This window comes from Rhinolophus ferrumequinum, chromosome 28 (genome assembly GCF_004115265.2).
Source record: "Rhinolophus ferrumequinum isolate MPI-CBG mRhiFer1 chromosome 28, mRhiFer1_v1.p, whole genome shotgun sequence".
NCBI classification, from domain to species: Eukaryota; Metazoa; Chordata; class Mammalia; order Chiroptera; family Rhinolophidae; genus Rhinolophus; species Rhinolophus ferrumequinum.
In genome coordinates, this window is record NC_046311.1 from 4,081,405 (window position 1) to 4,102,988 (window position 21,584).

The 21,584-nt window shown below is 51.5% G+C and overlaps 1 protein-coding gene across 1 annotated transcript in view; it reads right to left on the reverse strand.

Moving 5' to 3' along the window:
• Window positions 1-21,584, reverse strand: part of SEMA4B (semaphorin 4B) — a 73,398-nt gene that overhangs the window by 19,074 nt on the left and 32,740 nt on the right. The window contains 1 exon segment of the mRNA XM_033100320.1: window positions 3,661-3,847. Within this exon segment, the coding sequence (XP_032956211.1) occupies window positions 3,661-3,847 (187 nt within the window).

The window sequence follows — 21,584 nt, forward strand, 5'->3', positions numbered from 1 at the left end:
TGCAAATCACCTCACCAGGCTAGGCGGGCAGGAAATTTCTACCATGGAGAACAGAAGCCGCTACCTTTGACTGGGGACGCCGCACGGGCCAGGCAGAGGGCCAGACACTTTACATCCATCGTTTCACGTCACCCTCTCAGAACCCTGGGAGATGGGTCCTGCTACCATTCTACCTTGCCAGCGTGAAAACAGGCCTGGAGGAGGCGGGTTGTGCAGTTAGTAAGAAGGGCAAGCTCGTTTTCCATGCCGGGCCGTTACTACCCACAGTTACAGCTCTGTCTGGAGGGGCCATGGAGATGCCAGCCCACGGGTCAGAGCTGAAGACAAACACTCATGTTGAGCTCAGGCCACAGAGTGGAGGGAGACCACGACCTGGCCAGGTACAGACTTTGAAAGCGGCCTATTCTGAGGGCTTCTCAGAGTAGCCGTGCCCCTGGGTGCCGGCTCCGGGGTCAGAGGACAAGCAGCTGATTTGTGCCTGTACCCCGTTCTCTCAGCTCAACGGGGTTTTGCTGACTGCAGGGGGCAGGCCTGCAGATTTATTTCCAATCAGCTTTGGAAACACTGTGTCCATAGCTTTCCAGCCAGTCACATCCAAGGCGGGGCGAATTAATAATTCCTATTAATTGCCCAAATAAGGGACCCCAATACGACTTTGACAAGCCATAGGAGCAGGTTTTTGTTTCTTCGCACATGGCCAGGCCGGGAGGCACTGGGCCTCGTAGCTCACACAGCCAGGCCATCATTTCCACTCGGCATCTCTCCCACTCCGGACACTGCACACCCCTTGGTCCTGGAACTCCAGAGCGCACAGCTTCCAAAGCAATAGAACCCAAATCCCACCCACTTCTTTGAAGTGCTCCTTTCACAGAGACAATTCCCTTCCTCTTAAGGCCTCAGCTTGACCAGGTGACCCTGGAGCCCCCAACCTTCCTCTCCCTCCTGGCCACTGAGTGAGACCACAAATGGGGCATCCCCTCCTGGTGGCCCCCGGAATCCGATCGGCAGTAATGAGGGTTCCACAGGAACGATACTCCACTTCCAGGGGTTGGTTTCAAACCACAGACACAGCCCACTGTCTCAAGCCATCCCGGTCCTTGGGGGACTCGGGTGGGAATCCAGTAGGTGGCAGAAAAGGGGGATGTGGTGTCTAGTTCCATGACTCTCTCCCTGTTCTGTGATGGAGGGGCCCTGGGGACTCATGCCCAGCGTCCCATGGCCACCATGGGCCTGCCCAGGAGGGGCATGCTGCCAGGAACATCTAATGAGCCCCCAGGGATGAGGCAGGAAGCCGCCTCAGGCCACGCTCGGAGGGTGAGCCTGTTCAGTCACCAGGGCCTTCCTCTCTGGGGCTCCCAGCCCGACAGGAGGACGTGCTCGTAGACAGCAGCGAGGCAGAGGGCATGGAGGGCCAGGAGGAAGCCCAGTGAGGTGGGCACGCAGGCTGCAGTGCAGCTCAGTAAAGCGTGAGTATGCACTCACAGCTCAGGTGCAGGGGTGCTGCAAAACCATGCCAGGCTTTAGTGGGCCAACCGGGTCCCCTCTGAGTAACCCCAGCCTCGAGAACACAGCAGAGGGTCCTTTCCTCTCTCAGATCCACAGCTTGGAGAGCAGAGTATGTACTGCATTTCCACCCCTCAGCTGGGCGCCGCTGTGCAGTGCACAAAACATGTGTCATCTCTGGGCGGTGGGGGGGGGACGGTCCTCACAGGTGAACCCAAGGGTCTCAGTCCTCTGGGGGTTAGGATTTTAACATATGAATTTGGGAGGGACACGGACATCCAGACCATAGCACCCAGTGACCTGTGCGAGGGGTGCTGGTGTGTGACAGAAGCCTGGACTATGGCCAGGTAATGGTCATGAACTTGCGGAAGTGGGCCAGGTCCTGCAGCCGCGTGGGCAATAACCACCAAGTGGTGTAGGTGCGCTCAAAGAGCAGGTCCTCTCGGCTCCGCCTCACGGCCCCCCTATTCTGCCGCTCAGTCACCCTGTGAGTGGTCCCCAGCCAGCGCCAGAGCTGCACACAAGACCTGGTGCATTTGATATGGCGCCATGACAAGCCCCCGTTCTCCCACCTCATCTTACCTGCCCCCCAAGCTGAGAGGGTCTGAGGGCAGAGGAAGCTGTGGCCACAACAGATAAACAGCCAGGCCTAGTCTGGATACATGTGTTCATCCTCACTGAACCAGCCGGAGGGACTGTGGTCACACTACCACATCAGCACCGCCCCACCCCAGGCAGAATCACCCCAGCTCTGTACACGATGTGCTAGGATGAGCCTGCGCCTCACACACAACAAAGATAGCGACCGCTTATGGAGCGCTTTCTGCATACCGAGCCCTGGCCTGAGGACTTTTCAGACCCGGACTGGATCTACTCCTCACTATCTGGAGGCAGGTGCTGGTATTATCCCGGTTTTACAGATGAGGAAATCAAGGCTCAGAGAGGTTAGGCCACTGGCTGAAGGTCACATGGTCACTAGTGCCTGAGGCAGAATTTGAGCCCGGCCACCTCCTCAGCACTGTCCTGCGGTGTTTCAGAGATGGAACTCGGGGCCACCGGGTGCATTTCTGCTGAAGAGAAGTGCTGATTCTGCTACTCTCTCGTTTTGTAAATAGGATACTTTTAGGGGTGCAGGTGCTGTAGGAGAAGGAAGTTTGGCAGTTTTCAGTCTGTAACCTCCAATTTATAGGTCCTTTCTTCTAATTCATACAGTGTGACAACCAACAAGTAAGGGACTTAGAGAAACAACATCTATCTGGTACCTTTAGACGTATGTCCATGTAACACACCAAGTTTCACCAAATCTCTAAGACAGGGTTGCAAGGTACCTGTGCCCATTTTGCAGATGAGCAAATGAGGGCCCAGGGAGAAGGGACTTTCTTGCCCAGTAGAAGAAATAGGCTTGGAATCCAGGTCCCTCTGATTTTAAAGAAGAATTGGAGAGGCAACCCGATGAAAGGGGGGTAAGAAGAAGGGAAAGCGAGAGGGGGCCACAGAAGGAGGTGTGAGCCCCAGGAGAAGGACCTGGCCAGTGAGGACAGTACCCTTGGGTCACTCTGAGGACCTGCTCGGCTTCCAGGGCCTGGGAGGCTCAGCACCTAGAGCTGTCTGCATCCCCAGTACAGTCACTCCCAGGCCCGCAGTGATCCCCCCAGGGTGAAGGGGCTGGGAGGGAGAGAGGGAGGCTGGCACAGCAGGCCGCCACGTCTCCCAAGTCCTGCTGCGACTTGCTGGAATAGCAGAACCCCAGTGTTTACGAGAAGGCAAGCTGGGGGCGGCCCCGCCGCTGGCTCTGGTCAGCATCAAAGACAAACAGATGGGCAGGCGGAGGATCGGGCAGCCAGCACCGCGGAGGCGCGCCACCGGAGGAAGGGCGCCCCACAAGGGGCGACCCAGTGGGAGAGGAAGAGGAGCCCTCCCAGCCCATTAAGAGAATAAAAGAAGGGGCCGGCGGCCCCGCAGCTCCTCTCGCCTTTTACTCACGCGCTCCTTCCCTCCCCGCAGCGCTTTGAAAGGAGGAGGGGTCCTAGTGAACCCCATGCCTCCCACAGGCCCCCTGACTCCTTTGTCACAGCAACCCCTGCGCGAGGCACCTTGGGGCCCCCTCCCCGCCCCTCCCAGGCCCCCGCGCCCCCGCGGAGCCGTCCCAGCACTCACCCAGCGGCAGGCTGATCCGAGGGGCGAACGCCCGGGTCGCAGGCGGCGGCAGCAGCAGCAACAGAAGCAGGAGCAGCCGGTTCCTCCCGGCCATCGCGGCGCGCGGGGCTCGGACAGCGACGGCGTCCTCCGGGCTCCGGCTCAGGTGGCTCAACTGGACTCGCCGGCGGTGGACCAGCCCCTGGACCTGAGGGTGGGGCAACGGGTTACGTGATCGCCGCGGGCACTAACCCCTCCGATCCCCGCAGCTCGGTCTCGCAATCCCCGCTCCGAGGCTCGCCGCCAGCTTAGGAGGGAGGGCCGCGCCAGAGGAGGAAGTGGGGCGGGCAGCCAGCCCTGCCTCTCCCGGCCCTGCCCGCCCCTTCTCCCTTCCTCTTTCCTGGGCGCTGTGGGCACGAGGGGCGCCAGCTGTGTGCGCACCTAGAGGGGCCAAATCCAGGGATCTGTAGGCGCCAAGGCCACCGAGAAGAGAAGAGGTGCGGAGGAAAACGGACCCCTAGATCTCCGCCTCCACCTTCAGACCCTCCCACCGCCGCCCTGGCCCCCTTCCGGCTGCTCTGCGACCCTCTGAGCGGGTGGTGTGGTCTCCAACCGTGCGCGTCGTGAGGGTCGGGCCTGGGTCTTGTCCCTTTATTTCCGATCCCCTCTTCGCACCTCCCCCGCGAAAGCTCCTGACAACCCACTTGTCCGTGACCAAATGAGCTCGACCGAGTTCGTGCTGACGCCGGGGCTGGTTGCTTCTGCGTCTAATTTCTGCACGGATCAGTCCACCTTAGGTCTTGGCTGCGTTCCCTGGAGGCCCCGCACTTACTCCCAGGACGCTGCGGGGCGTCCACACTTAGAATTCTGTCCACACCAAGCCGAACCACGGGGAGGGGGAGCCGGGCACGATGAGCTTAAGCGGAATCAAAGGGTTTCATGTTCTGCCAGGGAAGTGAGACCTCCACAACCTGCACCGGCCTGGCAGGGCAAAGTACTGTCTAAGGTTGGAGTGGAGCCCAGAGCACCCACCTTAGAAAAGGCACCCGTCCACATACCCCAGTACTGGTCCCTAACATGCCCAGGAGGGCGGCTCAGGCCAGCTGAGACCAAGGGTTTCAAACTGCAAGCTGGTCCCCTTAGTAGGTCCTTAAATCAACTTTGGGGCTCCCTACCAGCATTAAAAAAGAAACAGAATAGAAAGTATCAAAGTGTGATGGTCATCAAAAGGATACATTAGCTTTGGGAAACACTGTTTCAACTTTTCCTAAGTGTACACTGGATCACGGTAAAATGCAATTTTTGCTGTATTTCGAATCAAAAGGAGTTTCACAACCTTGCTAGTCATTTCCATGGCAGTGGGGACAGTTTCTCCAGGAATTAGCTGCAGTCCTGGGAAAGTTCCTCATCACCCCTGCCCGCCAAGCCAAAACGAGCTTCCTTAGAGACACCACCATTTGCTCTCACCCCATCCCCAGGGCCTCCACGTCCTCTGCCACAGGGGGGGTGTGGGGGTGGCCACAGCATTCACATGGTCCCAGGTCCTCTCTCCTGCAGCCACGCTTCCCCAGGCTCCAGGACTTACACCCTCTTATGGGCACGGGCCAGGCTAGCAGCACCCCTTTTAAAAGGGCTCCCAGCACTGGACACAGAATTCCGCATGGGCTGTGGAGAGCAGCAAGCATGCCCAGCTCTAGCCCTGCCCAGACTTTGGACACTAACTACCTTTATCAGAGCTGTCAATCCATCTTTAGCAAACGCCCAAGCTTCTATCTGCAGCCGGGACCTCTGTCCCGAACTCCAAACTGCCTCACCATTTCCACTGGCTGTCTGGTCTGATAAGCATCTCAAAGCCAACCCGTTCCTGACCTCCTGACCTCCCCCTCCCACTCCCAAGAGTGGGCTCCCTCTGTGGGAACCTTCCCCGTCTCATTTAACAGCGAGCCCGTCTTTAAGATGCTCGGGTTAAGAACCAAACTCCTTCGTTTTCTCTCACTCCCTACATCCAATCTACTAGCAAATCCATAAGCTGACCACTCATCACCTCCCGGGGCCAGTTACCACCTTCTTTCTCCTGGTGACTGCCGCAGCCTCCTCACTGAGCTCCCCACTTCCACCCTGGCTCCCCTGCATTCTGTTCTCAACTCAGCAGCCAGAGTGACTCATATGAAACCAAAGTCAGGCAGATCATGGCACGCATCTGCCCAAGGCCCTCCGATGGTTCCCTGTCTCACTCAGAAGAAAAGCCAGCGACCTCCCAGTGAGTGGCTGCAAGGCCTGCATTCTCCTCTTGGCCACGGCCACGGCCACGGCCACTGCCCTCCCCCCACGCACTCCACCCCAGGCTTACTCACAGGCATGAGCGCTGGGACTTTGTCCTGGCTACTCCCTTTGCCTGCGGCACTCTCCCCAGATAGCCACAAGACCGAGTCCACTGCTTCCTCCACATTTTTGCTCAAAAATCACCTTGAAGAATCTGAATTTCCTCCAGTGTTCCTTACCTGAGATCTTCTTCCCAAAGCACTCATCACCTTCTAACGTGCTATGTGATTTGCTTATTGGTTGGGTTTTTCTTTATTGTCTAAACTCCCTACCTACCTTTCCACCCCCAAAATGGTGGGCAGGGATTTTTGCTTACCTGACTTGTTGGCTAACAGCCCGAGCCTCTAGAACACTGCCTGGCATACGGTAGGCCCTCAAGAAGTATTGGCTGAATTAACCTAAGCGTCATGGAATACTGTTGGCTCATGACACCCAACAACCAGAGCTACTTTTTGATGTCACCTTTGGTCCTGTAAGAGTTCGCTCAAACCTGAAATTATACAATTATCTTTTTCAACTTAAGCACAGGACTTCGTATTGATCTCTTTTAAATCTGTTGGTTCTGGTCCAGATTTCATCCTATTGAGGTCATTCTGCATGACTTCTATTATCATACATTCGGCTTCCCCTCCAAGCTTTGCGTCATCTGTAAATTTGATAAGCATTCTTTATGCCTTTACTCAGTCATTGATAAAAATGTTGGGTCATGGGGCAGCCGGTTAGCTCAGTTGGTTAGAGGGCGGTGTTCCTAAAAGTTTGCCTGTTTGATCCCCACATGGGCCACTGTGAACTGTACCCTCTACAACTGGATTGAAACAACTACAAGACTTGGAGCTGATGGGTCCTGGGAAAACACACTTTAATAATAGAATAAAAGTTAAAAAAAAAAAAAATGTTGGGTGAGCAGACCTAGCACCTAGTTCTTGGTTTCTAAATACCACTGTCCAATAAAAGGTACCAGGACTCCTTGGGGAAATGAAAGGGAAAGTGAAAAGTGAGCCTGGGACATTTTGTGGGGCCAGAAAAGCAAGGAAGCGATTAAAGATTAATGGGGTCACGTCGAAAGAACATAGGGCCAAGCTTGATGACTAAACTTGGGACAATTTGAGCATCAAAAATCATAATGAAGTAATGGGTTCTAATGCATTAAATTAGAAACATATAATCCACAGTGACATTCAGAGAAACAGATGGAAAGAGGAGAGACAGAAAGGAAGCTTTCCTTTGCAGAAAAATGCTGGCGGATAAATGTAGAAGAAATGATAGAATTGGAAAATCTAGAATCGAGCAAGGATCATTACTGGATGCTAAATGATCCATGATTGAGTGGAAGATTGTTAGGAAACTATACATAAACAAGGTATCAAAGTCTGTCCCACAGATGACTTACCAAAGGGAAAAGGAGTCTCTAAGGAAGAGCTCTGGTGCTGCGTCTTAACCAAGTGGTGAAAGAAGCATCACCAGTAACGGGACTTCCTGACATCATTTACGTCCTGACGTGATGCAACAAGAAAGACACAACGTCAATCCTTGTAGCATTCTTGTCACAAGTGTTGAACTCTGATCGAATAAAGAGGACACAGTTAGGATGCATCCAGCACTCTCCAAGATGACTAGCCTGAACTCTTCCAAAAGGTCAAGCTGATGAAAGGCAAAACAGATGGGGGAACTGCTTTAAGAAATTAAAAAGACATGCGCTACACACCTGAAGCTGAAGCAGAATAACACTGCCAACTATAATTAAGTGTGTGTGGTGGGGGAGGGGGTGTGTGGGTGTTAGAAATAGCGTGACTGCATCTGTGGCAAAGTTTTAACAATTGGTTAATAGAGAAGAGCTATGGGTATTTTATAAATCGGGGGGAGGGGGTGCTATGGGTGAGACAGGACCCAAATCAGAGCCGAATGCCACTCGAGACTTCCATCAGGGTTAAACCTGGTCAATATCCTTTCCAGGTTGAGCAGCTAGCTTGATGTCCTCCGACCTGCACTGTTCAGCCCCTATTTCTCTATATTATCCGTAAGAATCTTATGAAAAAAATGACAAGAAATCTTGTTGCAATCAGGGAACGAGATGCAGCATTTCCTTCCTCCGTCTTCTGCTTAGAGCTCTCGCCCAGGACAGGGCTGGATGTGTGGCACGTGCTGGCCAGCCTGCTGTCAGGTAACTCCTAATAGGGCAGCAAGCTGGTTTGTCCTAGTGTCTTGGCAACACCAGGGTGGCGTGACTGCTCTGCTCATCCCTGAGGAGAGGAGGCAGGGGCTGAAGCAACTCGCTTGGTGGTTAATTATATTCCGCTCATAGCTATTCAAATGCTTTAAGTATGTCTTATGCCAAGTGGGTGGCAAGCCTGTTGGGGACAGTGAGAGGTCTTCCACCTCTGGAAGCCTCTGTGCCAAGCACAGCGCTCCCGTAGGACCTCCACGGGTCTGACAAAATGAAGGACCCAACTGTTGGCCTGGAGAGGAGCCCTCACTCCACGCCCCCAGCATGGTGGCCTTGGCCCCTGTGGGCTGCCCCGTCTTCCATTAGTGTGCCAATTTGTTCTTCCCAGACTGGAAAAAACGGAGGATGGCTGAGAGAAAAACCTCATTTGAGCTGACTTCCTGCGGGCGCTAAAGTGTGGTTTCCAAGCCAGTGCTGTGTGCCCTGCTCCCCTTTGCCACGCTTGGACATGGGCAAGTCTTTCTCGGCCAGAAAGTCCGTTATAAAGAGCTCAGGGGGCGGCCTGGGAAGAGCGTATAAAAAGAGCTGAAGAGAAAAGCACCCTCCTCCGTGCCTCCCCGCCGGCAGGATAAACCCATCAGCAGCCTGGCCCTCTTCCTCCACGCTCTCTCCCAGTCCTGCCTTCCTCCCGTCTCTCGCAGACACACAGACACAGACAGACAGACACACACACTCACACACACAAAAGGAGATGCCAGGGGAGGGGGCACACGCCTCGCAGGCAGACAAGGAAACCTTAGGGATGACTGAGATCGCCTGTCTATACCTTGAGCTGGGTGCTGGTTTCCCAAGTGTGTACAAATGCTAAAATGTTGAAGAGCTGTGAACACACTTCAGATGTGTGCATTTTCCTGTGTGTCAATGTGCACCGTGTACCTGTCATCACGGGGGGAGAGGAAGCAAAGAACCCAAAAGGTGAAAAAAACAAACAAACAAAAAAACCACCTCACCTCTAGGATCAGATGGAAGAAAACAAAATGAGAAGAGCTAGAGAAGAGGGAGCGAAGGAAGAGAAAGGAGAAAGGCTACAAATAATTGGTTAAAAACACAAAGCAAATGAACACACGTGCCCACTACCCCTCTAACCTGCTCAGTACAAAGGAAAGGACAGCGAACACAGGCGCAGGGGCTGGCAGAAGGATGGTCAGTCTAGACCATCGCCAGCCTGCCCTGCAATCAATACTCACTAATCGTCTATAGGGACCGCCTCTGCCCAGGTGCGGGCCAGGCACGGATGGCCCCTGCCAGGTGGCCCCCAGCCAGGCCTGCCTGCTGTCATTCCCACCAGGGGAACCTGGCTCTGCAGCTCCCACAATTCTATTCTGGAGTCATTGCTTTGTTTGCTGGCCGTGGGGGAGGGGCCTCCTGCCAAGCCCAATGGAGCTTGAACCCAAAGGTCCCACCCGCTCCCTCCTGGAGTAGCAGTCCTGCCTGTCCCAGGCTCTGGCTGGCTGGCAGGCTGCCCTGCAAGCCTCACAGCACACACGGGCGAGGGCCCAGCTCCCCGGGCTCGGGCCCCCTGCCACCATCCCCATCGCCCTGAGCCCTCCTCCACGCCAATCTGCAGCTGCAGCTCCCCACCCTGCGCTGGCTGGGCACGCTGCTGCTGTCTCCTCCCCAGGGGCCGGGCAGCAGTTCAGCTGCAGCATCAATACATTTTGATGAGGAAGCCACACCAGCTGGCACAGCCTGTGTGTACTTTTAAATCAGCCAGTGACTTCCAGATTCTGGTGGCTGAGAGCCTCCTTGGGGCAATACCCTCTGCAGCAGAGGGCATTCCTGGGCCAGCACCAATACAGCCTCAGATCTCACAGGCAACTGTTCACCAGGGTCTGGCAATACGTGTCAATGGCCTCGTTTCTGTTCCCCAAATTGTATTCCCCTCCACGGGTCCCTCGTGTTTCCTGCTCTGGTAAGTGGTAGAAGCCAGGGGTCAGGCACTCTGGTTCTTCCGTCAGAAGAATCTCAGTACCAGCCGTTCCTTGGTGCACTGGGAGCAAGCCACACGATCTGTCTGAACCTCAGCTTCCACACCTGTGAGACAGGAACACTGACCGAGCTCCATGGGCTGCCAGGAGAGCTGGTGTGAGCACTGGCATATGGTGGAAGTTCCATGGCCAGAGCCACACTTATGACATTCCCCGGTACCCTCACCTATCTGAGCTGCCACCGTCTCAATAACTTTTAACCATCTTAGATGCTCAGCTCCGAGGACCCCTTCGGGGCTCTCCCTCAGGTTCAACTGCTGCCTACAAACTCGGTGCTGAGGCTGCATCTCTTATAGAAAAAAGGAACCAGTCGCCCAGGCCAGGCCCTGGGGTGTGCCCGCTGTGGTGAGCAGCCCGCCACCCGCCTGGCGCCACCCTTGCTGGGGCCTGTTGAGGCCTGAGCTGGCCACTCCCTGGGAGGGGACCCCCTGCCCCAAGCGGCTGTGGTGCAACCAGCAGGGCTCAACCTGTCCCTGCCTGGGCACGGTAGAACATGAAGTTGCCACTGTCACTTCCCCACCCCCAACACAAGTTCAAGGAGGGGTGCCAGCCTGTGCCCGCAGGCCTGCTCACCCGGGGGCCTCCAGAGCTGGGTAAGTGCCTGGCTGATGTTTGGCACCTGCCACCCAACAGGCACACAATGACTGCTAAGTGACTCTCTTTCCCCTGAAACCACTGCAGCCACTCACAGGTGGGAGGTAGGTGACCTAGGCCAGGTGAGGGTGGGGAGCAAGAAGCCTGAGGGTCTAGGAGAGCGTGTTGGCTTCCAGTCTGGTTTATCAGACCTGAGGCCCCTCCGTTCCCAAGATCCCAAGATCCCAAGAAATCAGGAATCTACCACCCACTTGCCCACCAAGTTCCTTCACCCTAAATCCCACTCTGAGCCCCAGGCCCCTGGCCATGGCTCATGGAGGGAGAGAAGCCCAAGCCAGAGCCCTTCCTCTACCCCAAGGAACAACCGTCTCTTAGGAGGCAGGCCCCCCCCCCCAGGAGGAGAGGCTGTCTGACCCCTGTAGTTTCCCTGTCACCTCACGTCACCTGGTGGCTACGATGCTTTCTCTAACACAAAGAGCCTTGCTCTTGGTTCCAGCACTGCCTGCAAAGTGGGCCAAGACAGGTGAGCCGTCAGGGTACTGGGGGATGGACAGGTGCACCCCACTGATTTCCGGCATTTCCCAGGTCTGCACTATTACCCCGCTTTGCCACTCTGTGGCCGTGTGCCCACTTGCCACCCTAAATCAATGGCATCAGAAGACAACACTCGCGGAAAGCTGGTATGAGGGTGGCACCAACGACCCACGCTGAGACAGGGCCCTGCACACCAGACACACAGGCTTGTGGCTCCTTAACTCCTGGCATCGCCATTCCAGGCTGTGAGTGAGCGCTGGGCTGGAGGCCACCATGAGCTCCAGGTGGGCCCCACTGGACCCCAGAGGAGGAGGGTTCGAAGGGACCTGGACTTGGCGCATGACCCACCCAGCCACACAGGCTTATCTCCAGCTTCTCCACCTATGGTTTCCACAGGGACCCCGCAGACCCCCCAAAAGGGAGCAGATTCACCTCACCCCTCCCAGGCCCTTCTCCCATGACTGACGCCTTAGTTCCTGCATTATAGCCTGTGAGCGGTGGAGCAGGGAGCCCCTTAACCCCCAGGATGAGCTTCAGGGAGCTGTGAACTGAACCCCAACAATGATAGGCTGTTTGGTGAGAGGGATCAGAGCTTTCATCGGATTTCAAAAAGATTGCTGGCCTCTAAAGGTGAAAAGCCTTTCTTTCAGGTTCGCTAATCTGCAGACACAGGGAACTTTAAAATTAGCCTTTGTCAGGTAAAAAGAAAGTACACCTCACTTTGGAAAAGTTATGTAACCTCGACATGAATTATTCGGTAAACTATTCCACCTGAAGCAAAGCTAACGTTTATAAGGCACATATTTATTGTGACTGGGGCACGTGCCGAGCTTTCTACATTCAATCATTTTTCAATTCTCCTGACAGAGGGAGCTAGGAATTATAATAGTCCCACTTCCTAGATGAGAAAAGGGGCACAGAGAGGTTCAGGGACTTGCTAAGATCACACAGTGGTAAGTCAAGGCTGGGACCAGAAACCAGATCTGACTCCACAAGCCACACAGATACTTTTATCTACAGCTGGAATTTCAACCAGCATTTCGTCTCAGGGTATAGCCATCCTCCTCTTGATAATATTGTCTGTTGTCCCTTTCCTCCCTTTCTTCTTTCATTCACAAGTATTTCTGGTGCATATGGTGCCTCCTAAGCGTTGATGAAATTATAGGAAACTGGCACGCTTGCTGCCTTCACAGGACTCAATCAGGATGCCTGAAGCTCCGCTTTGCAGACAGTACCTACCCTTGCCATTCTCTTTGGACACACTCACTCATTCCTTTGTCTCTCCGACAAAGGTAGTGGCCAGGGCCCAGCTGGCAGCACTGCAGAAGTAAGTGCTCCCAGGTTTCACAGGCTTCAATCCTGCTGTTTTTCAACCGGTTTCCGTGCTGTTTTTCAACTGGTTTCCGGAGTTGCCCCTCTGGGCTCCCTCTGCCCTCTGCTCAGATTTCCACTAGGGCACTCATTACGCGGGAGTGCAATACTCATTTACACATCACATCCTTCTCCTCCTATCTCTTCTTCTAGGAGCTCCCTGAGTGCAGGCAGCAGGCCAGCCTAACTCAGGTTTTTAATCTCCAGCCCCCAGGGCAGAGCTTGAAAATAGCAGGCACCCAGTAAATGTTTACTAGATGAATAAATGAGTTTTCTGCTCTAGCTGACTGACCATCCCAAATCATTTCCAAATGATTTATTCAAGCGTTCCTTCCTGGAACTCTTCCCCACCCCACCCCCAACCCCGCCTTCCTTTTATCCTTTTCAGAGGAAAAGGCACCTCACGAATGTGAGAGGTCCCACGTCCCTGTCTTAAAGCAGCCAAAGGGTTTCTTGTTCATACAATCTCAACAGATTTTGTTGGTCTCAGAACAGATGGTATTTTGGATAGCTGGGGAATGCTTGGCTCCGGGGGATTTCTTTAGGGCAATCCTCTCAGATACGACATGAAAGCAAAGCCCCAAAGCACAGGCCCTCCACACCAGGGACAGAGACTTTCTCTGAGGTTCTCCCCAAACCTCCAGCTTCCATGCCCCATCTCTATTCCACCTGTCGCCAATGTCCCTGTCTTTAGATCACCTGTCACCGAAAGCTTGAGACCCAGGTCACAAGGAGACAGAGCCCAGATTTCCCTGCGCTTCGGGAAGAATAATCACCAAAGGAACCAGCCATGGTCTGGAAGTCAGGAGACTGGGTTCAAATTCTGACCTCCCCAGCTCACTGTGTCATCTTGGAAAGTAATTTAACCTCTTTGGGTCCGGTTTCTCTGATGAAAATGAGGGGTGGGTCCAGGTGGGTTTCTAAATCTCCTGGGGGGGAAAAATGTGTTTTTAATTGTGTACTTCCCTATCCTCGTGGCATTCAGCTCTTACAAAAATTCTGTGATTTGTAAGTCAAAGGACATACATTATAGGTGGGGAAATGTGAGTAGAGGTTGATGACCTTCCCAGGGTGACCCAGGGCTCCTGAGTCCTTTTGCCAGACCGCAATTGCTCTGGGGAGGACACTAGAGACCACTCATTTCCAGGATCCCCACTTACTTCTCCTGCTAACCCTTAAATCCACCTTGTCACTCAGAGAGAAGCAGCCACGACAAAGAGCCTAACTCAAAGGTCATACCCAGGACCGTTCTGACGAGGCCTTTCCCAAATTCCAAAGGATTTCCCTCCAGGGTCAGGATTCCTGCCTCTCAGTTCCAAGTATGGGAGGAGGGTCTGGTGTCAGATAAGCTAGAGGCCCGGTGGCCAGGAGAAAGTGGGCCCAGCTTCCAGTGCTGCCATGGCAACAGGCTACCCCAGGGGCGGGCACCGGTACCCATCAGAGCATGCGGGTGGCACCCTCTCCGAGACAGCCCTGTGGGAAGTCGGCGGTGGTAGTCCCAGCGATTTCGCCCTGATCCCGCCCACCCTGCCCTTTGCACCTACCTGAGAGTGTCCTGACCCACGCGCGACCACTGCCCACAGCAGGGCTAGCTCTATGGCGTACTCTCTCTTCCCGCAGTGTCCCTAGGCTCCTCCCGGCTGCCAGGCCAGCCCGACGCCCTCCCTGAGGACCTGAAGTGTCCCCGCAGATACTCTCGGTCCGGCCTAGCGTCCCCGGAAATGCGGGGCCTCGGCCAAGCCCCGCCCCGCCAGTGTTTACGGGAATTGTCGGGAGGTGCCCTGCAGGCTTCCCCTCCCCCCTCCACGCACGCCTCTACCATCCCGCCCACCGGGTGTCGGGCTTGCTGCTATCCGCCCATCCCCCAGTCAGGACCGGCCCCACGACAGCTCTGCGGCCCCAGTAGACCGCGGGGTCTATGGGGTTGCGCCCTCCTTGACCTTGGAAAGCTCGACCTCATCTGACCTGGGTCCTGCAGTATCACTAGCTGAAATCCAGCGGGCCTGGATTGGAATCCTAGAACTACTACCGCCTGACTGGCTGTGTTACCTAGGGCGAGTTTCTTAACCTCTCTGAGCCTGCAGTTTATCTGCAAAGCGGGCATCAGGACAGGAGGAACCTCACAGGGTTGTGGCAAAAAGCAATGCAGTTCTGTAGGCACACACCTGGCACACGGTCAGATCTCCATAATGGTAGTATTGTTTACGGTAGGAAGCAAGTGAGAGTAGCGCAGAGCCACCCTGCACGAAACCACCCACGGCTCCGCCCCGTCAGCGCTGCTGTGTGTGTGCAATGGGCAGCGCTGTGCTAGGAAGACGAAACCCGGAGATCTGCAGGAGGGGAGAGATACGGTTATAAACATCTAGCATCTATCAAGTGACCTTGGCTCGTCCCCCATCCTAAACGCTGCTGTCTTCCAGGAAAGCCACAGTGGCTCTCTGGGCGGTTCCTGAAACAACCAGTCTGGGCATGGAAGTGGCTGAGCGCCGGAGCTGGCAGGTCAAAAGGCTAGAGAAACCAGAGGCACATGCCAGCATCTTCCCTGGCCACACTAGGCTTAGTGGCACTGCTCCCTCTGCCACACCCCTTCCTCCCAGACAGAGCTAGGTAGGGAGCTGCCCTACTCCAGGGACAGGGCTCCCCCATAAAATGAAAGACGCGATGATTTTGTTGTCTGTCTGCAAAAGTGAACATATATTTACTACAAAAGAGTTGGAAACCAGAAAAACACGATGAAAAATATCACCCATAATTTCACTCTACCCAGAGACCAGCAGTGTTGATATTTTCTAAAACTTCTTTTTTTTTTTTTTAGATAAAATTTACATGTAAAGTACACAAGTCTTAAACTTACTGGTGTTACTATTTTGGTGAATATCCTGTCTCTTTTCTGGGCAGTTATACATTGTATCTTTTAGAAAAAGGATTATTTAGTACATACTCTTTTGTAACCTTTCCACAGGAATGTAGTACACATTTTAACCAAGTCTCTATTATTAGACATTTAACTTGTTTCTAATTGTTCATTACCGTAAGTAATGCCCAGATAACCATCCTTATCAATAAGCCTTGACACACTTCCTCAATTATTGCCTTTTTCTCCCTGTATGCTTCCTTCCACCTCATAGCCATCCAATGAGGAGTAAAACATACTGAGTTTTATAGCTAAGATAGTGGACCTCTCTTGTGTGTAACTGGCTGTAGTAACAATTGTGCAATCAAGTTATCGGCTCTGGCTTCCAAACAATGCTGGGAGCTGGGGGCAGGAGGATATGCTAAAATTCAATACTTTCAAGTTCCCGAACAGAACCCAGAGCTCGTGGCCGCCTCCCAGGGAGCACAGGCTGTAGAGCGGAACTCCTGCAATCTACGTCTCCGAGGCGCCTCAGAGCTCCAGGGCTTAGGCAACCCGGACCCATTCTGTCCCCAAACCAGCCCAGAGCCATCAGGAAAACAACGTTCCCTCCCCTCCTTTTCTCTCCAGGTCATCCTTTCTTCCTTCTTTTCTCTCCTCCCTTTTCCATTCCTTCTCCCCGTTCCCTTTTCCTGCCTCTCCTCCTCCTCCAACCTTCTTCCAGCCTCCTATTGAAAAACGGGAGACACCTCTAACATTGAACAAAAGGCCTTATCTTCCATGTTATTGATTCCCCTCCTCCCCACCCCCTTCCCGTTCCTGGCTGTGGACCTCAGGTGCGGAGAGGCTTGAGTTAATCACCTCAGTTTACAGCACACATCCCCGTTGGTCGGCACCAGGTCCCTTGATGAATGTAGCTGTTCATTTCCTTTTATCCTTTCCACTCCTCCTACTCCCTCCCCTATAGGCTGTCACTCTAAGGCGTTGAAGATGCAGGCTTTTGTTCCTATGCGTTCTTGCCAAGGGTGTATTGTACAATTGTATACATGTGCTTTTTTTTTTCTTACCTTTTTATTTTGAAATAATTATAGAGCCACAGAAAATTACAAAATAGTAAGTACAGAGTATCCCATGAACACTTCATCCAGCTCCCTCAATGGTGACATTATAGAACGTGCAGTACTCTAGCGAAACCAAGAAAGTGACATTCGTAGGTATAATACTGTTAAATAGACTAGAGACCTTATCATTCCATTTCACCAGTTTTTACATGCCCTTATTGTATTTGTGTGTGTGTGTGTGTGTGTGTGTGTGTGTGTGTAGTTCTACGCTACTAGGTCTTATAAATAGATTTGTATAACAACCACCACAATTGTGATACAAAACTGGTACCCTTTTAGAGTCACACTCCGCCTACTCAGGACCCTGTGCCAATCTCTTCTCTACCTCAATAGTTTTGTCATTTTGAGAATGTTATATAAATGGGACCTTTTGAGGCTGGCTCTTCTCACTAACCATAGTGCCCTTGAGATACATCCAGATTGTTGTGTGTACCTTTAGTTCCTTCTTTTTTATTGCTAAGTAGTATTCCATGGCATGGGTATACTAGAGTTTAACTATTGGCCCATTTAAGGATATTTGGGTTGTTTCCAGTTTTTGATTGCTACACACAAAGCTGATATAAACATTCACATACAGGTTTTGGATGAACGTAAGTTTCATTTCTTTGGGATATATGCCCCAAAGGTATCATTGCTAGGTCTCACGGTAAGTACATGTTTAGTTTTATATAAGAAATTGCCACACTATTTTCCGGGGTGACTGTACCATTTCACATTCTCATCAAGAACGTATAAAAGATCCAGTGTCTCTAATCCTTGCCAGCATTTGATGTTATCGCGTTTTATATGTGAACCATTCTAATAGGTGTATAGCGATATCTCATTGTGGTTTTAATTTGCATTTCCCTGATGGCTAATGATGTTGAGCACCTTTTCATGTGCTTAGTTGCCATCCATCTCTTCTCTTTGGGGAAATGTCTGTTCAAGTCTTTGGCCCATTTTCTAATTGGATTGTTTTGTATTTTTAATTAATGGCATAAATGGCATTATGTTACATCTCATTCTATTTCTTAGTATTTTTTATTCCGCAGACCCATCCATGCTTTCTGGGTACATCTGATTTACTGCTTCTAGTTGCTCCATGGTACTCCAAGGTATCCATCTACTGCACCAAGAACAGACCCCCAAATTCCCCACAACTCCCCACACCCATAAATAACTGCAGTGAATGTCTTCCTGCCTCTCTACCTTATGGGCCATGTGAGGATTTCTTTGAGTTTATTTGCAGGATATGACTTGCTCTGGGGTCACAGGTGACCCTATCCACATGCCCACCAGCCATGGACCCTTGCACCCTCCCAAATCCTGGCATTATCCAGCTGTCTAATATTCCCAGTCTAAATGTTATAAACATAACAACATGTTTTAAGAATCAACTTTACCAATGTACAATTTACTACAATATTTTAACACATTTTATGTGCACATTTTGATGAGTTTTGACAAATGCATACACCTATAACCACAACCCAAATCAAGATATGAAACATTTCCATTACCCCCCAAATTTCTCTGTGCCCTTTGCCCTTTGTCTCCCCTCCCAGCCCCCCACAACCACAAATCTGATTTCTATCACTGTAAATTACTTCTGCCTGTTCTAGAACTTCATTTAAATGGAAACATACAGTATATACTATTTTGTGTCTGGCTGCTTTTCACTAAGCATAATGGTTTTAAGAGCTACATCAATAGTTCATTCTTGGCCAACAGGCATATGAAAAGACGTTCAACGTCTCTAATCATCAAGGAAATGCCAGTTAAAACCACCATGAGATATCACCTCACACCTGTCAGAATGGTGTCATGAATAAATCAACAAATAACCCGTGCTGGTGAGGGTGTGGAGAAAAGATAACCCTTATGCACTATCGGTGGGATTGTACATTGGTGCAGCCACTATGGAAAACAGTATGAGGATTCCTTAAAAACTAAAAATAGAACTACTACATGACCTAGCCATTCTGCTTCTGAGTTTTTATCCCAAGAAATCCAAAACACTAATTTGAAAAGATATATGCACCCCTATGTTCACTGCAGCATTATTTACAATAGCCGAGATATGGAACCAGCCTAAGTGCCCATTGATGGATGACTGGATAAAGAAGAGGTGGTACATATGAACAATGGAATACTACTCAGCCATAAGAAAGAATGAAATCTTGTCGTTTGCGACCACATGGATGGACCTAGAGGGCATTATGCTGAGTGAAATAAGTCAGACGGACAAAGAGAAATACGAAGGATCTCACTTATATGTGGAATTAAAATTGAAACAAGCAAACAAGCAAAACAAAAAGCGTCATAGAAACAAAGAACAAAGATGCTGAAGGGGAGAGGGGGCGAAGGAATGGGTGAAAAAGACTAAGAGGAATAAGAAGTACAAACTTCCTGTTATAAAATACATAAGCCAAGGCGATGTCGTATACAGCTAGGGAATATAATCAACAATATTGCAATAATTCGGCACGGTGACAGATGGATACTTAGACTTAGTGTAGTGATCACATCATAAGACGTATAAATGTTGAATCATTATGCTGTACAGCTGAAACTTATATACTAGTGTATGCCAACTATACTTTAATAAAAAATAGTTCATTCTTGTTTATCACTGAGTATGTATTGTGTGAACATCAATTTGTTTCACCTATGGATACACTTTTGGGTTGTTTCCAGTTTGGAAGTTTGGGGCTACTATAACTAAAACTGCTTTAATGTGTATTGCCCTGATTTCTAATACATTTAACATCTCCTCCTGTGTTCATTACCTTTTAAATTTCTCCTTTTGTAAATCAACTACTGATTATCTTTGCCCATTTTTTCCCATGTGAGTCCCATCTTTCTCCTGTTGCCTTGCAGAAGTTCCTAATGTAGTCTGAATCTAGATATTAGTCCCTTGTCGGGTTTAGAAGTCCCAAATACGGTCTCCCAATCTTGTCACCTGTTAATCTTGTCACTGTATCTATCCTTGGGCAGAAATCTTTCATTCTGATTAATCAAACTAATCGATTTTTTTTGCCTTATGGCTCATGCTTTTGAAATTTCATTTAAGCAATTCACTCCTGCCCCAAGGTCACAGAGATACTCTTCAACATTTTACATTATCCGCTTCATAGTGTTCTGGACCCATTTAGGTTTTGACCCACACAGAATCCACTTTTTCATGGGACGATCCATTTGGGATTCAGTTTTCTCTCTTTCCATAAAGGGAAGCAAAATGTTTTCCCCCAGCACCAAATCCCTGTGGGTCTTAAACTTGAGCTTGTATCAAAATCACCAGAAAGCTCATTACAGATGATGGCTGGGCTCCACCCAACTGACTCAGTAGGTTTGGGCGGGCCCTGAAAATTTCCCTGTCGAGTAAGTTCCCAAGTGTGAGGTGGTGTCACTGCTGCAGGTAGAGAAAGCACACTTGGAGAACCACTGCCACCAACTGAAACCTTTCTCGTCATTGATTGTGTCTCTGCCTCATGGCACCCTCCCTCACACCCTGTACTTCCCCGGCTTCTCCACCCGGCCACTCCTCTCCATGGGCACAGGGGAGGAGCACAGTCCCTGCCCCTCTTGAAAAGGCCTCCTCCTTCCTCTGGGCAAAGCCCTGCGGTTGTCCTGGCCACTCCCCTTAATCCCTGGAGACTTTGGCTCCCAGCGCCCAGTCCTTCTCTCCACCCACAGCCCTGTCATTGCCTTGTGACTTCAGCATCCACGTGGAAGACACGTCTGCATGTGGTTTTTTAGGTCTCCACTGACCTCCCACTCCACCTCCACCACTGCCGTTCTACCAACAGTGACGGCTCCATCGCCAAGGCCCGTCTCCACTTTCTCCCAGTCCATTGCCTTTCCCTCTCTCCATTCCCTCCTAACCCAACGTAGAGTCCACAATTCATCCCAACAGCCCTATTGCCTCAGTGCCCTCACTTCCCTCGCCATTGTGTGTCCACGATCTGTCAAAAGCTCTGGATAAGCTCTGGGGACGGCACTCAGGGAGGAAGGTTCCACTGCAATCCAGGTCGGCAGTCTCAGAGGGCCCCCCAACCCCGTCTTGCTGGCCCACTCATTTCTCTGGTCACCTCTCTGTACCACTGTCTGCAACAACTCCCCTAAACTTTCTCCCTTCTCCCCAAATTCCAACACCCTCCCTTTACTTCCCAAAGTAGAAGCCACCAGATGAGGTCTCCTTTATCTTTCCCCTTTGCACTGAGAGACCCAGGCTACTTTCATGAAAAGGGATAGGTAGAAAACTCGCCAAAACCGGGTTACAAAAATAAGAAGAATGCAGTTATCGTGAACACAACAAATGAGTGCGTTTAACAGCCCCATGTAAATACAGTGGCGATCGGTAGAAATACATTTGGCGATGACATCTGAATTCTAAACCTGAGACGCAGTGAAAAGGACCCTCCTGGGCCCCTGACGAGCCTCACCCACTTGCAGCCCTTCTCCCTTCCCTTCCTAGACTTCCTCACACCATATAGTGCTTCCCTGTGCTGGCTGCACACTGGGGTAGCTGGGGTAGCTGGCTGTGCCTGCAGATCATGTAAATCTGAGTCCCTGGAGGTGGGCCCAGACACGGCCATCTTTTAAAGCTCCCCAGGAGATTCCAGCTCGCAGCAGAGGTTCAGAAGCTTGCCCTATAGAAATCGCACCTCCTCCCACTATTCCTCCGCTGTACTTTGTTTCCCTCTCCCTCCCTCTCCACTGGTTTATTTCTAAAAGCTCTGAAGCATGCTGAAGTCTCTCCCACTTAAAACACTTGTTTTTTGTTTTGTTTTGTTTTGTTTTTTATACACACACATTCACATCCTGCAGCAAGCTCCATCCCACCCTAGGGCTCTTATCTGGAAGGTTCTCCTCCAGTTTCAAGCTGTACCTAGTTCAACCCTTCGCACTGCTTCTGGAACCTTCATATGTACATAGATCACATGGCTGAGCTTGTT